The following is an 18,414-nucleotide window of genomic DNA, read 5'->3' as shown; positions in this document are numbered from 1 at the left end:
ACCCGGAAAAGACCCTCTTCTGTGCTCTAACTACCGCCCCATTTCGCTAATCAATGTTGACCTAAAAATTTTAGCCAAGATCCTTGCGACCCGTTTATCGCCCTTGTTAGGAGATATTGTTCACCCGGATCAAGCTGGATTTTTACCCGGCCGTGAGGCTCGAGATAATACTACCAAAGCTATCAACCTCCTGTATGGGGCTAAACAGTCGGGCTCTCCTCTCATGCTTCTTTCAACTGACGCTGAGAAAGCCTTCGACAGGGTCAACTGGCGGTTCATGGAAGAGACCCTGTTACATATTGGTCTTGGACATCGCATGATGAGTTGGATCATGGCTCTATACTCTCTCCCTACAGCGATGGTCAGGGTGAACGGTTTATTGTCCCAGTCCTTCCCTATCCGAAATGGCACTAGGCAAGGATGCCCCCCTCTCGCCTCTCATTTTCGTCCTGACTCTTGAACCCTTCCTCCGCCAAGTTCGAGCCGACCCGAACATCTCAGGCGCTGCTCATTCTTCCCGTTTGTACAAAGTGGCGGCTTATGCAGACGACTTGCTGTTTTTTCTCTCCTCCCCGCATGTCTCTCTTCCGGCTCTGATGCTCGCCTTTCAGGTTTACTCGACCCTTTCGAATTTTAAAATCAACTTTTCGAAGTCGGAAGCCCTTAATGTGACCCTTTCCTCCTCGGCGGCCTCCTCCTTGAGTCAATCTTTCCCTTTTCATTGGGCCCCCACTTCTCTCAAATATTTAGGGGTTTATCTTACTCCGAACCCAAAAGATCTCTTTCGTTGCAACTTCCCCCCACTTCTGGCGTCTATCAGGGCTGATTGTACTCGATGGTCCGCTGGAGCCTTTACTTGGTTCGGGAGATGCGCGATTTTTAAAATGAACATTCTCCCTCGTCTTCTCTACTTGATGCAGGCGCTTCCCATTCACATCCCTCTGTCTTTTCTTAGATCCCTCACTTCCGTTCAACTGAAGTTCATCTGGTCGGGCAGACCCGCCCGAGTGAGCAAGGCTTTTCTCTTTCGTCCCAAGAGTTGCGGTGGTTTATCGCTTCCGGACCTGAAGTCCTATTACTTGGCTACCCACCTGACTCGTGTCGTGGACTGGTGTAGGCATGCTGTTTCTAAACCTTGGGTCTACATCGAACAGGCATTCTCTCCGATCCCTTTGCAGGTTGCCCCTTGGTTGGACTCCTCCTCATTGTCGTCTCTCTTTTCTCATCCTACCCTTGGTCCCACGCTTCGGATTTGCTCCAGGGGCCTTGTTCGCTCCACTCTCCTCCCTAAGGATTCCGCTCTTTTTCCAGTGCTGGGCAATCCTGCCTTTCCACCTGGAATGTTTGACCGAGTTTTTCGTAATTGGCGCCGTCATGGGATTTTCCGTGCCTGTCACTTCCAGGACGCAGGGGGATGGACTACACTCCTGAACTCCCAGGCCCCTCCTGAGCTGCCCCCTTTGGATGCTTGGCGGGGGTTGCAATTTCGTCACTTTTTACATTCTCTCCCTGCTCCTGCAGAGTTCCGCGTCGAACCTACCCCCTTGGAGAGGATTTGTGTTGGTGCTGGCCCCCTCCGCCACTCCCTCTCGCTTGCTTACCGGATCCTGGTTGAACCTCCGGAGGATTTTGTTCCGCCGTTCTTGCTGAAATGGGAATCTGATTTGTCCCTTTCCCTCTCTCAGGAGCAGCGTAAGCGCATTTTTCGCCTTTCTCATGCTGCTTCCATCAGCTCTCGCCACCAGGAGGCCAGTTACAAAATCTTGTCCCGTTGGTATAGGGTTCCTACGAGACTCCATGCTATGTTTCCTCAGGTCTCCCCATTATGTTGGCGCTGTGGCGACGAGGAAGGCACGCTGCTACACATCTTTTGGTCCTGTCCTGCCCTTTCGTCCTTCTGGGAGGGGGTCAAACGGATAACCCTCCAGCTTACTGAAACTTCTCACCATTTGGGCCCTGCCCTGTTCCTTCTTAATCACTGTGAGTCTTCTGTAAAGGTCTTTAAGCGTTCCCTACTTAGATTCCTGATCCTCGCTGCCCGGGCTTGTATCCCCCTTTTTTGGAAACGAGTGGATCCTCCTCCTCTCTCCCTCTGGATTTCGAAGGTCAACGAGATAATGCGCATGGAAAATCTCACGTCTTTCCTGCATGGCACGACTGAGGCGTACATCAAAACCTGGTTCTACTGGTTCAGGTTTCAACAGTCTGCAGAGTACCGGACGCTTCTGGGCTCTGACCCCTCCTCTGATTGATACTCTTGTTGTTCGTCTCATGTATTTGACCAGTGGTTGCTCCCGAGCCCCTCCCAACTGGCTGTGGTATGGATGACCTGGCGAGTGCTCTCACTGGTTTCCTGGCTGCTCACACTCACCCCTACCTACCCTTTCTCCCCCCACATTTAGTCCTCTCCCCCATCCATCTGTCCCACTAACCCCCTCCCCCCTCCCTTTTTTTTTTTTTTTCCCTTTTTCTTTCTTCTATGTTGTTTTCTTTGTCTTTAATATTTTTTTTTTTATTTTTTTTTTTGATTGTATTTTGTGTTGCACTGTGTGCTTTTCCTGTTCGCAGGGCGGGTGTTCGCCCTGTACCTTGTACTTGTTTTTTCTTTTCTTATTGTAAAAAAATTTTCAATAAAAATTTGAGTTACAAAAAAAAAAAAAAGAACACCCATATACTTGTAGCAGTGTCTTGAGTGATTGCTGGGTTTCTATGGGAGCTCCTGGTATCTTCTGCATTTGTTTAATTGATGTTAACTTCCTACTATGTAGTTTCCTGTGTACCTTCCACACTACCTCCCTGTCACTGCTCCCCCCCCTCCTCTCTCACTCTGTTATACCCCCCTACCTGTCTCCGTAGCTAAGCTATCCCACCCACTACTAAGCCATCTCTGCTGTGCATGTTTCACAGACGCAGCGTCCACCAACCTTCAACAAGTGCTTGAAGTGAGGAAGAGGGGGAGGAGCCGTTCCGTTTCGGAAGCAGTGAAACAGAACATCACTGGATTATTAGAAAGTGTCTCTGGGGCAGTAACATGACCATCCCAGGAATATGGGCAATTATAATTTTTTTTAATACAAGTAAATTAGACATTAGGCGGGGGTTTAGTTTATGGGTTAATTTGTATTTTATTTCGGACAACCGCTTTTAATGAATCTACATGCTATGCTCAGTGCACATAATGCTACCTGTTCAGATAACAGATTGGGAAACAGTTTCGGCAGCACTGTGTTGTTGACAGAAAGCATGTAGTACAATTAGGGGAAATAATTATTTACCTTAGGTGCACTCTAGCGTTCGGATCCACATGGGAACAAACCGGTTACTAGTGGACCCCATAGGCTATAATCAGGTTTGCTGGTTTTATACAGATTTTAAGCAGATTCTGCAGTGGAATCTTCTACAGGGACTCAAACACTGATGTGAATCCGGTCTTAGGCTGAGGCCCCACATTGCAGAAACGCAGCTTTTTTTGTTGCAGATTTTGCTGCGGTTTTTTGAGCCAAAGACAAGAATGTCTACAGGAAGAATCGGTAATTAATAGGAAGCTCTTATACTTCTACCTTTTATTCAATCTACACCTGGCTTTGGCTCAAAAAAACGCAACAAGAGCTACAACAAAAAAAGCTGCGTTTCTGCAACATGGGACCTTACCCGTAGGCCCAGCTCATATCTGCGTTCGGGGAGTCCGCTTGGGAACCCCTGAACGGAAACATATAGGCATTAAAAAGCGGTTACCAAAGGAAACCACATGGACTCATTAGACTATAATGGGGTTTGTGTGGTTTCCGCTCGGATCCCATTATAGTCTATGGGGTCCGCAGGTTTCCCAGGTAAAAGTTTTTTAATGCGCATAGGTTTCAGTTCGGTAGGTCCCCAAGCGGACTCCCCGAATGGAAATCCGAAAGCAAATATGAATAGGGCCTTAGGGATAGTTCACACGTAGTGAAATGTGACGGATTTTGACGCAGATTCCACGTTAAAATCTGCCTCAAAACAACAGAGTCCTATGCAGACCACTAGCGGTTTTTTTTCCCCGCTAGTGGTTTTTTACCGCTAGCGGAAAAAAGAAGTGACAAGACCTTTCTTCAAGCAGATTCCGCCTGAAGAAACCAACGGGACTCAATGGTAGGCAGGAAAACCGTGTCGCGGTTCTGGCAGAAACTGCGTTAAAAATGCGACGCAGTTTTTTCAAGATTCATTCACTGTACTAGAGGAAATTTAAAAAAAAAAAAAAAAATCCTTAAAAAACGCTTCAAAAAAATGCTAATTCCTGAAGCGGATTTTTTCCTGACCAAATTCCTCGACCACCTAACAATGTGTGAACTAGCCCTTAGAGAGATTTTGTGTTTTCATACTGATCACCAGGAATACCTCAAGTTCATGACATCATCTCCTACAAAAATAGCAATAAAAAGTGATCAAAAAGTTGTACATGCTATAAAAAGGATACCAAACAATACTACAACTGCCCTGCAAAAAATAAAAAAAGAGCCCTCATGTAGCTCAGTCAACAAAATAGGTCATAGACAACAGGGTACAGTGCCCTTGGGAAATTGGTTATAGTTATTGTTTGGGAAAATGGCAGTTTAAATAGTAAAAGCAGAAAAAATAAATAAAATAGAATATGGCATCACCGTAAACAGTAATGAGCCACCCAAGAAAATTGCTATGTCATTTGTAATGCAGGGTAAGCCACGTAAATAAACAGATAAAATGCAATAAATAATGACACAAGCGTAGGTTTGTTTTACACTGACCCCCAAAGACATTAATAAGAGCTAATCAAAACATTATATGTACACAAATTGGTGCCAACTGACAGTACAATTCACTGTATAAAGAATAAGTTGACAGAACAATAAGGGCTAGTTCACACGGGGGCAAGGAGGCGGATTTTGACAGCGGATTTCGCCTCAAACTCCGCCTCCATACAATGATGGTCTATGGACACAACTAGCGTTCATTTTTCCGCTATTGGCATGTTGCCGCTAGCAGAAAAAAGAAGTAAGCTGCCCTTTCTTCAGGCGGCAGCAACCTCCGGAGTCGGCCCATTCATTTGAGCCGACTCCGGAGGGGGAAGCCACAACCGTGACATGTCATGGCAGGCAGGCTCCCCACGTCACTCTCTGTGCCAAAATCCGCCCCACCGCCCCCCGTGTGAACGAGCCCTAAGAAGTTAGTTCTTTAACCTCTTCCCAATGTGTAATTTGTTCAGTTATCTTTATTTCAAATATAGAGAGGGGGGGGGGGGGGGAGTCAATTTGAATTTAATTTTAAGGTGATATATATATATATATATATATATATATATATATATATATATATATATATATACACACACTTTTTTTTTTTTTTTTTTAAAACCTCTCCACATTTTTCAGGCAGAAACCCGGTAGACCCATTATAGTCTATGGGGTTTGCAGGTTTCCGCTTTTTTTTTTTTAAGCGGATTAAGTTTCTTTGTGGGGTACCCAAATTGACACCACGAGTGAAAACCCAAACACTAGTGTGAACCTGGCATAATTGCACTATGGGCTCAGGGAATTACTGCAGTTTATGACCAGAGAATCTAAGGGCTAGTTTACACGTAAAAACCGCCAGGCTTATTTTGGTCTCGAAAAAAAACGCTTCCTAGTTAGGAAGCGATTTTTTGACCTTGAGGCGTTTTTTGGACCGTTTTCTGGAGCAGTTTTTGGTAAAAACTGCTTCAGAGAACGCCAGGCGGTTTTCCCCTCCCCTAAAGTGAATGGACTGTAAAAAAAAAAAAGAAAAAAAAAAAACGCTAGGTGTTTTCAGCCCACGAGAAAATGGCCACTTGCACTGTATTGTAAGCAGCCATTTTCTCATGGCCTGTGGGCATGCGCAGTCTGCTCTGCCCGAGGCCTAGAAGTTACAAGCCACCACCGGATGAAGAGGATGCTGCTGACGAAGATGGAGGCGGCGCTGGAGAGTTCTGTGGCAGTATTGGGGACGCCCCCAGTGCTGTTTGAGAGCTGGGGCCCGCCCCCAGTGCTGTGAGAGCGCTAATGTGCATACCGAGAGGAAAAGGATTGTAGGCAAACGGCGGCGCGGAGAAGACGACGAAAGGTAGGAGAATAGCCTTTCTTAAATCTATTCCGACGTGGTACCTAGAAGAATTGTGTGAGTGATAGGATCCTTTTAAGATTTCTCAGATCACAGCCCAAAATCAGTCCTTGGAACTGCTGAAACAAACACCAATTAAGGCAAGTGCAGCAACTCCAGTATAAATATGGTGGTAAGTACAGATTTGGTTACAAGGGACTTACCAGAGGCTACCCCGCTGCAGCGTACTATAGCTTCATAGTGGATACTATTTTACCATATCTCATCCGTGACAAAAACCTGCAGCACAAATTTATCTGCTCTGAAAGTTTCAACCCGTAGCATGTAAAGGTGCTGCAGATCTTCTCATCGGCCGTCAACCTTCACAATACAAACATTGTGAAGGCTGACGGTTCGTACAAACTACGAAATTGCCATGATGGATATTCAGCAGTAGCGTCATCCCATGTGGACATACCTTTAAAGGTGCTTTCCGCAGGAGTTACCTGAGCCATTTCACTTGTGACCCAGTAAGTGGGGGCACAGAAAGGCACAGAGGACCGCAGGTATGGGAGTTTCACTGTTATTTAGCCCACCCCAGCCATTAATTGGTTTTCCATTTTGCTTAGAAAACCCCTATAACTGGCTGTCAGAGCCAAATCTACTTCATTCCAGGGTTACAAAGCAACAAACTCTAACAAAGCAAACTCCATTCACTAAATGACCAGATATTTCTCACAACATGGAGTCAGGTCTAAATTCCTATACTGAACCATTCACCTGGAAAATGAAGCCTCTAGCACAAGTAACCAATCAGCGTGTTTCTCTCATTCTCCAGAGTGACGCTGAACAGTGAGAGCTGGAATCTGATTGGTTGTACTAGTCTTATAGCACATCAGCACTCTGCATGTAATATATCCTAGTGACCTGATTAATGTCCGCACCCACACATGAAGGCTACCTATGTGCATGAAAACAAAGCACCGGACATGAGGTTAGCTACGTGATAATCCCTGGTGTATCGCAGCATCACAGCACACAACTCCCTGGGCTTCCCGCTCCCATCACTAGCCTAGTAGCCGCAGCGGCACATCAGCTCACACAGCAGCCTCTCACCTTCACCAGCCACATGCCGGTATTCTGCTTCGCTCCGCTAAGATCCAGTTCTCCTTTCTCTGCAGACATGATGGCAACTTGTTTTCCTGGCAAGCTCTCTGTTACTACCGGCACATGGGGGAAGACTAAAGAGGATGCACGCAGTGTACGGCGTGCAAGATGAGACAAACTTCCTAGTGCGCTTCTTCCGCCCCTTATTCCGCCCCTAGCGCTCCTACATCATGGCAGTCTGTCAGCTTTGCAAAATAGGCATAGGCAGCTTTCTGTTCGGCCAGAGATATTCTGTTACCATCTTAGTGGTGACAGTCTTTTATCGTTTATGGCGGGATTACCTTGTCATGCATGCAACTAACTCTGACACAATAAGGAAATCATGGCTGATTTTTTTGTCAAGTATCAAAGCACAAAGCTCCTTTTTCCATGGTCATATCCACTGGCAACTGATCAAGACAATAGACTATCACCATTAAGGCCTCATTCACATCTGCGTCTGGATTCTGTCCAGGGGAGTCATGAGGACACCACCCCCACCCCCCGACGGAATACCGAACGCAACTGCAAGTGATGTACCAGTGAAAGCACACGGACCCCATAGACCAGTGGTTTTCAACCTTTCTAATGCCGTGACCCCGCAATACAGTTCCTCATGTTGCGGTGACCCCATTCAGTTTGGAACACGCGTCCATAACAGCGTGCGTTCCAGCTGAATAGCGCTGCTGCAGACAGTAGCCCCCCCCCGCCATCTCTCCCCCAGTTTCATATAACCCTTTCATCTGCCCCCAGTTTCATGTCCCCCCTCCATCTCTGCCCCCAGTTTCATGTTCCCCCATCTCTGCCCCCAGTTTCATGTCCCCCATCTCTTCCCTAGTTTCATGTTCCCCCATCTCTGCCCAGAGCTTCATGTCCCCCATCTCTGCCTCCAATGTCAAGCCGTACCCCCCCTTCATCTGCCCACAGTTTCATGCCCCCCCATCTCTTCCCCCAGTTTCATGTCCCCATCTGTTCCCCAGTTTCATGTTCCCCCATCTCTGCCCAGAGCTTCTTGTCCCTCCATCTCTGCCCCCAGTGTCATGCCGTCCCCCCCTTCATCTGCCCACAGTTTCATGTCCCTCCATCTCTGCCCCAGTGTCATGCCGTCCCCCCCTTCATCTGCCCCTTCATTATGTTCCACCTTAATGTTTACAAAAAAAGAAACACACTCACCTTCCAACGCTCCCCCGCTGCCTGCTCAGTCTCGCTCACTCATATAGTTGTAGCCACGATGTGACGTCATCACATCGCGGCTACACATACAGAAGTCGCAACACAGCGTTAAAGCAGGAGCTGGCTGTGTCAGCTCCTGCTTTAATCGCCTGTGTTTTCAACTCATCGGCGTCCTCCGGGCAGGGCCGGCATCAGCGCACGGCATAGTCGGGCAAGTGCCGGGGCCCACAGAGCCTCTGGGGGCCCCCCGGCACTTGCCTGTCACGATTTCAGCTCATCGGCGTCCGTCCGCCGATGAGGTGGAATACATACGCGATTAAAGCAGGAGCTGTGAGTTCAGCTCCTACTTTAACGCTCCGGCCCGGCTTGCGTGTGTAGGCGCGATGACGTCATCACGCATACTCACGCAAGCCGGGCCGCAGCTAAGCAGGAGCTGATCTCACAGCTCCTGCTTTAATCGCGTATGTGACTGGAGAGCTGTCGGGGGATCGATGGAAGGTGAGTGATGGAAGGTGAGTATAAGTGTTTGTTTTGTATTAAATATAAAGGTGGAACATAATGAAGGGGGCCCATGAAACTGGGGGGCAAATGAAGGGGAGGGGGGGAACGGCATGACACTGGAGAACATGAAGGTGGTGGGGAGAGAACGGCATGAAACTGGGGACAAAGATGGAGGGGGCCCAATGAAACTGGGGGGCAAATGAAGGGGAGGGGGGAACGGCATGACACTGGGGCAGATGAAGGGGGTGGGGAGAGAACAGCATGACACTGGGGCAGAGACGGGGGACATGAAACTGTGGGCAGATGAAGGGGGAGAACGTGATGAAACTGGGGACAGAGATGGAGGGGGGACATGAAACTGGGGGCAAAGGAAGGGTGTATATGAAACTGGGGGAGAGATGGAGGGGGGGCATATAATTTACGGGTGACTGTAGGAGGATTGTACTGTGTGGGAGCACATGATAAATGAATGAGAATGGGTGGAATCAACAAAAGTGGGTGGAGCCAAATTTGCCGTGGCGCGCAGAGCGCGCCGCACATTTTGCTCCTCTTTCTTCTCTTTAAAAATTGGGAGGTATGGCGTTGGTGACGCCACACTCCTGCATGACATCACTCGCTTCATCTGCGACGCACAGTGTCTCGACTTCCCCGCCTCCTTTACAAGGGGGCCCACTGAGGCTCTGTCGCCCAAGGGCCCATAAAAACCTGGAGCCGGCCCTGCCTCCGGGCGCCGATCAGTTGAAACTGGGACATACCTCCCACTGACCGGGACAGTTGGGAGGTATGTGGCGACCCCTGTGTTTTGGTCATTCGACCCCCACCGGGGTCGCGACCCACATGTTGAGAACAGCTGCCATAGACTATAATGGAGTCCGTGTGCTTGTTGCCAGATCTCTGCAGTAGTTCACAATCTATTTTCCTGTCCACATGATCCGTGTGAGCAGCACGCGCCAATCACACGGACCCATGAGGTCCATGTGCTTTTACTGCACACTGCTGGCAGTTGCATTCAATATTCCATTCGGGGGGTCCCCATGCAGACTCCCTGAACAGGATACCAAACGCAGATGTGAATGAGGCCTATGATGGTTGGAGAAAATACCTTGCAAAATTGTTAATTATTTTTATTTGAAAAAATTTTTTAATTTTTAATAGTCTGCAAATTTAAATATTGCTGTGATTATGGGATAATTATGGCCCCACATGGCGTCCTGCTGCAAAAAAGCGCTGTGAGAAAAATTGTGGAAGTAACGCATCGCGGTTCTTCCCACAGTTCTTTAGACAGAGTAGAGATGAGCGAACACTGTTCGGATCAGCCGATCTGAACAGCACGCACCCATAGAAATGAATGGAAGCACCTGTGACGCCGGACGCCGGCAAAGTCAGCGTCACAGGTGCTTCCATTCATTTCTATGGGTGCGTGCTGTTCGGATTGGCTGATCCGAACAGTGTTCGCTCATCTCTAACAGAGAGTTCACAGGTTTCCTCTGAGGACTTTGTTTTTCAATTATACCTATGGGAAAACCACCAGCATTTTCGTAGATATATTTTTGGAAATCGTGGCGTGTCTGCACCGTGGTTTTTAATGCAAAGTGGGCATGGGATTCGTTTTATCACAAAGTGAACAAGGGATTGGCCTTAAGACCAAACGAGTTGCGGAAAAGCCCATGGTGGAAAAGCATTTTTTTTGACAGAAAGTCAACAGACTTTCTGTTGCTATTATACCTATGCAGAAAACACCAGCTATTGAATAATGTGATATGCTGTGATTTGCAAAAAAGGCAATGTTTTTTTCACTGCAGATATTTTTCTGCAGAATCCCGTCCACCAATTTTTAATTGTGGTAGACAGCTACTGTACATATATGGCACTGTAATGGAGCAGATTTAGGAGCTAGATTTAGAAATACCATTTTGTTGTAACTTGTTGTAGGTCCTGATGATCATGCAGGCACAGAAGCTGTTGTCCCACAATTGCCAAGTATATCTGGCTGTAACTCACAGACAGGTTCCCACTATTATGGCCAAGAACAGAATAACCTCTTTGTTTAAAGAGGACCTTTAATGTCCTCGGGTACATGCGGTTTTATATACCGCTAGAAAGCTAACAGTGCGCTTAATTCAGCGCACTATCGATTTTGCTGTTATGTGCCCCGAGGAAAGAGATATTGGTTACCGATAACTCTTCACTGCCAGAAGGATGTTTCTGACAATCTAGCTGTGAACGCCGTTCCTGACAGTACTGTCCGTAGCACTATACAGTCAAAGGGGGCATTCCTTACTGTCCAGCCATGACGCTAAGCTGTGAAGAACACCCCTCAGTACTAGTCTATGGACGAGTACTGTCAGGAGGGGGGTGATAAGGAACGCCCCCTCTGACTGTATAGCACGCTGAGTACCCCCTCTGGCACGCGTACCATAGGTTCGCCAGCACGTTCATAAAGCATGTGATTCTGGACCAAAATATCATGCGCTTTAATTGCAAATGTTGCTGTTTTCTGCCTGAAAATCATCCTAAAGTTACTGCTACTAGGTGTCTCCCTTCTTGCTAATTTGCAGTTCACTCCCTGTTACTAGGGATGTTCCATCCATAGATACATTAAAAAGTTCTGTTTAAATAATGCGCACCCAATGCTGGGCCATGCACTGGAGGGGAAATGTAAGCCAGTGCATAGCTGGTATACATTTCACACATAATTTACACCTTGGTATACAAGGCATAACAAATTTTCCCAATTTAATTTGTTTCTTACAGAAAAAAAGCCCACAAAAATTAAAATGCTAGAGAACAAGTTTATAAGACCATGTATCATCTTTATTAAAGCAGACAAGTAATAAAAAATATTTAAAGTCTTACATAAACATATTTACCACAGAAATAAATAGAATCCCAAAATAAAAGGCAAAGTCAAAAAATATTTGTATACCTCAAGTGAAATCTAAATACCCCACAATGCTGTATAGGGCCCCATTCACACGGGGCAAGAGGGGGCGGATTTTGGCTCCAAATCCACGTCATAATCTGCCCCCTCACAATAGCGGTCTATGTAGACCGCTAGCTGCCCTTTCTTCAGGCGGATTCTGCGGCTGATTCAGCTGCAGCGTCCGCCTCACAGCAGCACGCTTCGCACTAGGCCCATTCATTTGGGCCTACTCTGGAGCGGGAAGCCGCTACTGTCGGAAGCCGCAACAGTCGCAGCAGAAGTATTTTGGTCCTATTCTGATGCGGCTTCCAGTGTCAAAATCAGGACCAAAACACGCCCTCCTTGCTCCATGTGAACTAGGCCTAAAGGTATGGGCAATAGCAGAAAAACATAATACTATTCACAATAGGTACAGACCAGCCAGAACAGAAAATCAGCCCCAACATGAGGAAGAAGTCGAATAACACCAAAGTTCCTTGGTGGTTCCATGGATCCGATTCTGAAGGTATAATTATTGTCTCCATTTTCATTTACACTAGGCCAATTGTGGCATTCATGTAAATCAATGGGAACTTCTAGAGTTAATCCTTTATTCTGCTGCAACAGAAAGATTACAGAGGGGCACCAATGGAAAGGGAATTATTTCCTCCTCACATGATCAAATCAGTTTATAGTCGAAAAACCACCTGATAGGTTCCCTTTAAATACATAAATACTTGTCTTTGCTGGATAGACACAGATTTAGTTACAGTCCTATGAAAAAGTTTGGGCACCGCTATTAATCTTAATCATTTTTAGTTCTAAATATTTTGGTACTTGCAACAGCTATTTCAGTTTGATATATCTAATAACTGATGGACACAGTAATATTTCAGGATTGAAATGAGGTTTATTGTACTAACAGAAAATGTGCAATATGCATTAAACCAAAATTTGACCGGTGCAAAAGTATGGGCACCTCAACAGAAAAGTGACATTAATATTTAGTAGATCCTCCTTTTGCAAAGATAACAGCCTCTAGTCGCTTCCTGTAGCTTTTAATCAGTTCCTGGATCCTGGATAAAGGTATTTTGGACAAACAATTCAAGTTCAGTTAAGTTAGATGGTCGCCGAGCATGGACAGCCCGCTTCAAATCATCCCACAGATGTTCAATGATATTCAGGTCTGGGGACTGGGATGGCCATTCCAGAACATTGTAATTGTTCCTCTGCATGAATGCCTGAGGATTTGGAGCGGTGTTTTGGATCATTGTCTTGCTGAAATATCCATCCCCGGCGTAACTTCAACTTCGTCACTGATTCTTGAACATTATTCTCAAGAATCTGCTGATACTGAGTGGAATCCATGCGACTCTCAACTTTAACAAGATTCCCGATGCCGGCATTGGCCACACAGCCCCAAAGCATGATGGAACCTCCACCAAATTTTACAGTGGGTAGCATGTGTTTTTCTTGGAATGCTGTTTCTTTTTGGACGCCATGCATAATGCCTTTTTTTATAACCAAACAACTCAATTTTTGTTTCCAAAATGAAGCTGCCTTGTCCAAATGTGCTTTTTCATACCTCAGGCAACTCTATTTGTGGCGTACGTGCAGAAACGGCTTCTTTCTCATCACTCTCCCATACAGCTTCTATTTGTGCAAAGTGCGCTGTATAGTTGACTGATGCACAGTGACACCATCTGCAGCAAGATGATGCTGCAGCTCTTTGGAGGTGGTCTGTGGATTGTCCTTGACTGTTCTCACCATTCTTCTTCTCTGCCTTTCTGATATTTTTCTTGGCCTGCCACTTCTGGGCTTAACAAGAACTGTCCCTGTGGTCTTCCATTTCCTTACTATGTTCCTCACAGTGGAAACTGACAGGTTAAATCTCTGAGACAACTTTTTGTATCCTTCCCCTGAACAACTATGTTGAACAATCTTTGTTTTCAGATCATTTGGGAGTTGTTTTGAGTAGCCCATGATGCCACTCTTCAGAGGAGATTCAAATAGGAGATCAACTTGCAATTGGCCACCTTAAATACCTTTTCTTATGATTGGATACATCTGGCTATGAAGTTCAAAGCTCACTGAGGTTACAAAACCAATTTTGTGCTTCAGTAAGTCAGTAAAAAGTAGTTAGGGGAATTCAAATCAATAAAATGATAAGGGTGCCCATACTTTTGCACCGGTCAAATTTTGGTTTAATGCATATTGCACATTTTCTGTTAGTACAATAAACCTCATTTCAATCCTGAAATATTACTGTGTCCATCAGTTATTAGATATATCAAACTGAAATGGCTGTTGCAAACACCAAAATATTTAGAACAAAAAAATGATTAAGATTAATAGGGGTGCCCAAACTTTTTCATAGGACTGTAGATAGTTTGTAACCTCGATTAAAACATAGGCTATTTTTTATCCTGGTAAATGACATGGTTTCACGACTGTTATGAATTTATGTTCACATACTATAGTACACTCATCTAACCCTCAGTCCATTCTGTACATGTATTTGCATATTATCTGATCTGCTCTAGGCAACATGCTGACACACTGGATGGGAAAACACCTTTAATCCAAATTGGCAGTTTGCTACATTTAAAAAAGAAAATCTAATTTGTTGCAAAATTCTAAAATAACGACAGCTATCAAGGTAGCCAGAAGTCAACAGAGTTCCCCTCAAGCGGCACTGAGGGGGATCATCAGCACCAACAACACTCTCATTCTATGGAGTTCCAGCGAGTTGCTGAGATGCCGAAACAATCACGGGTACAGCGCGAGGAATGAGTTCAACGGCAGGCCAGCTTAACAGCCGCCAGAGTAGGCGGATCATCGACGCCAACAATACGCTCATTATATGGCATCCCAGGGAGCTGCTGAGATTCCGGAACAATCACAGGCACAGCGCAATAAATGAGTTTAGCAGCAGGCCAGCTTGACAGCTGCTGAAATGCCGGAGCAGGTGGATTATCAACGCCAACAACTCACTCATTACATGGCGTCTCAGCGAGCTGCTGAGATCATGGAACAATCACAGGCACAGCGCAATGAACGAATTTAGCGGCGGGCTAGTTTGACAGCTGCTGAAATGCTGGAGCAGGTGGATTATCAACACCAAGAACACGCTCATTATATGGCGTCCCAGCGAGCTGCTGAGATGCCGAAACAATCACGGGCACGGCGTGAGGAACACGTTCAACAGCAGGACAGCTTAAGAGCTGCCGAAACGCCAGAGCAGGAAAACCATCAATGGCAGCAATTTGCTGAATATAGGCATATCATCAATACCAACAACACGCAGACAAAGTCACGGAAAGAGGCTGGTGCAATTATAAAGTTAACCCAAACTTCTGCAATTGGTTAAACTGCTGTAGTATGATATCTTTATCAGAGAAGACAACAGTGGCTTCAGAAGTTCCTTCTTATCAGGAGGATGGAGGTATTGGTAGCGGAAGACTCTGCCCGTCCAAATTTGAAGCCCTCTGGTGGCCGTAAGTTGTGTTCCAGGAGTCCACGGAGTTCGCTTCCCTTTTTAAATGAGCCCTCCCGTTCCTGGATTTCCCATACTAGTACCTTGGGACCCTAGATTCCTCTTCTCCCCTGGAGCCCGCCCTATGTCTTCTCTTGTTCCTCTTTGTGTCTCGTCCCCATTGTGTCTCTGTCTCTTTTGTGTTCCTCATCTTGTTTTCTCTGTTACTCTTTAGTCATTCTGATTTTGCTGATTTCTTTTCTTTTTTTCTCTGATTTTCCAGTTCTCATAGCGACCTAGCTGTATGCTTATGTGCTGGCCTTGACCCAATCCTTGTAAACGTTATACCTTACTCTCTTTTTGTTCTGTTTTGAAGTTTGAGAAAGCTTAATAATATTTACACTTAAAAATGTTTTTCTGTGATAAGATATTATTCTGCAGCAGTGTAACCAATTGCAGAGGTTCAGGTTAACTCTGCTATATGTGAACATACTGTTTATTATACCATTTCTGGTGAAATTTGGATATTTACATGTGATGCAGTTTAAACAGTAGTGACTGATCTCTATTGCTACAGTGATCTGATGGTCTGACTGTAAATTAAATTGCTTCATGTTTCTCTGCTGCATCTTATGATAAGTTATGATATATTTAGATATATTTTTTATATTGCACAAAATGCAATATTACAATGATCAATCTTGAATTGGGGTGCCTTGGGTCCACCAATACATTAATTCTATGGACCAATGCACAGCTCCATGAACATTTTCCCCATTCACAAATTCCTAATCCTGTTCCAACACTAATGTTATTTGCAGTATCTGCGTTAGATTGTTACATCATATCTTACCTTTGAATGTTTCTGTTCTGGGGTCCCTGTCCGTAGTTTACTGACTGGCTCTTGCCATGAATTGGGATCCTCATAGTGCTATAAATCAAAAGTGCATGCTGATACAGTAGGAGGCTTGCCACGAAATGCGGGTCCCTGCATTGACATTGGGGAGGGGGAACTCGGGAGGCCTTCCTTTGTATTTAGATGTTATCTCAGTGAGCCTATGATATTTTATGAAAATTAACTGGGTAGTTTGTTAAATAATGTACCCAGTTATTATATGGATGCATAAGTTGGTTGAGATGCTGTACCTAAAAGCAGCTTAGGTTGTGATCATGTATGTGATAGAGACTCTGATAGAACTCTGCAGTGCAAATTTTGCATTAAGCTCTATTTTCTTTCTGACCAAATAATGGACACCTCCACAGGACCTGCTGGACCACTAGGGTGCTGTTGGTGTTCATCATACCATAAATCTGGCACTGTGTTGTGTTCTCTGTCACAAATAGAAGTCATCTACACCAGGTTGAATTATTTGCTTATTTTAATAGATAGCGCAGCACTGTTTCTGACACTGTTGGAATTTTTTCTTTGACAGCCACAATTCCTGAACAATCAGTGCTGTTAGTTTTGGTGCCTGATCTCCCAAATAGGCTATTTACTGTTAAAGGGGTTGTCCAGGCAAAAATGGACAACCTTTTTAATGTTTAATAAAATTAAAAAAAAGTGCATACTCACCTGTCCCCAATGTGCTGGGGTCCTCCTGTGACTCCTGGTCCTTCTGCTCTGACGAGTCTCTTCCGGAGTTCCGCTGAAGCCCTTGATTGCCTCTGCAGGACTCAAGAAGAGGACCCGTGATGTCACAGGTAGTGACATTCAGGCCCTCCACTGAATTGTTGTATTGCCAGAATCATACCGACCCACAAAATACAGGTAACATGTCATTTTGGCTACACAGTTAATGCCATATGAAAGTTGCACAAATGCAGTGTTTGTCTAATACTGGTTTATTAGATAGTAGGTTCTCTTTTCATCCATCTAGTATGGTCATAGCATCTCCATCAAACATTCTATGGCTGCAGCCAGATAATTTTCTGTGATACTCATTATTTAGGCTGACACTGTGTTATCCATCTTAGTAGGTCTACGGGAGAAGAAATAGATTTTCAAACTGACAGCTTAATAGGTTGAAGGACTCAAAACGGACAAGAACCTAAAACCTTTACAAGAACAGTCTGCGCTATAAAAAAAAGTACAAAGGAGTGTTTTAAAACCAGGGTCTTAAAAACAAATACTACTAGATGAACCTGCCAAATGTGTTGCCAGGAATATTTGTAAAGCCTGGGCATTGCATATCATCTTATAGTGTTCCCACTCCCGCCATCTGTGCACCACCTTCTTTTACAGTATAAAGATGGCATTCTTGCGCAGAAAATTAACATCTCAGTTATTCTTGTTAAGTTTTTATGAAAGACTTATGATCCTTTGTATATATAGAATCCATTACAACCACCAAATGAGACTTTCCTTTAGGAAGACTGAAGACGTAGTGATAGGTAGTCTAACTATTGGAACTGTTATGCTGAGTTCACACGGAGTTTTTTGGTTCGGATTTTTAATCCGCATCAGAATCCGCCTCCAAAAAATGCCTCTCACGACTTGGTGGCGGTGCAGTGCAACGGCATTCAGTCGTGGCACTCCGCTCCAGATTAACCCCAAATGAATGGGCCTAGTTGGGAGGAAGTGTCGTGCCGCGGCTGATACAACCGCGGAATCCGCGGCAAGATAGGGCAGCTAACTTCTTTTTTCCGTGAGCGGGAACAAACCGCTGGCGGAAAAAAGAAGTGAACAGCTCCCATAGAAGTCAATGGGAGGCGTTTTTTGGAGCCGGATTCTGATGTCCGTCAAAATCTGGACCAAAAAACTCCATGTGAACTCAGCATTATTTAGAACAAAGAACCCTAGGCTCATGCTTTTTACTTGTCACAGCATACTCCTGACCAGTGTCTGGTGATCTGACTAGTGCAGTGTGGAGGTTCCTCACACTGGTCCATTTATGCTACTGGGGTCTGTCTATTTTATACCAGATTTTGCACATTTTTGTGCATTTCTGGTAAAAATATTGAATTAATAGTAGTTATAGGCCATTTTTTCCCAACTAGCCTGTGAAAATGACGGGGCTTAGATGGAAAGGGAATTAATGAAAAAGTGTGACAGTGCACTGAATTTCCTAAAATTCTGGTGGAAGGTAAGCTAATAATCAGTATAAACTTAGAGTACACAGTCTAAAGGTACACCGTATTTATCATCCAGCATCAT

The 18,414-nt window shown here is 45.2% G+C and overlaps 2 protein-coding genes across 3 annotated transcripts in view; one reads left to right on the top strand and one right to left on the bottom strand.

The window, feature by feature from the left end:
• The window catches only part of GTF2F2 (general transcription factor IIF subunit 2), a 131,606-nt gene extending 124,298 nt beyond the window's left edge, over positions 1 to 7,308 (bottom strand). For both annotated transcript variants that reach the window (XM_075265478.1, XM_075265479.1), the window contains exon 1: positions 7,180 to 7,308. In XM_075265478.1, the coding sequence (XP_075121579.1) occupies positions 7,180 to 7,248 (69 nt within the window). In that variant the 5' untranslated portion in view covers positions 7,249 to 7,308. The remainder of the gene's footprint in view (positions 1 to 7,179) is intronic.
• TPT1 (tumor protein, translationally-controlled 1) overlaps positions 1 to 18,414 on the top strand; it is a 279,090-nt gene that overhangs the window by 174,812 nt on the left and 85,864 nt on the right. The gene's annotated exons all lie outside the window — the stretch shown is intronic.

Source organism: Leptodactylus fuscus, chromosome 2, assembly GCF_031893055.1.
Source record: "Leptodactylus fuscus isolate aLepFus1 chromosome 2, aLepFus1.hap2, whole genome shotgun sequence".
NCBI classification, from domain to species: Eukaryota; Metazoa; Chordata; class Amphibia; order Anura; family Leptodactylidae; genus Leptodactylus; species Leptodactylus fuscus.
This window is presented reverse-complemented; position numbering and strand designations above follow the sequence as displayed.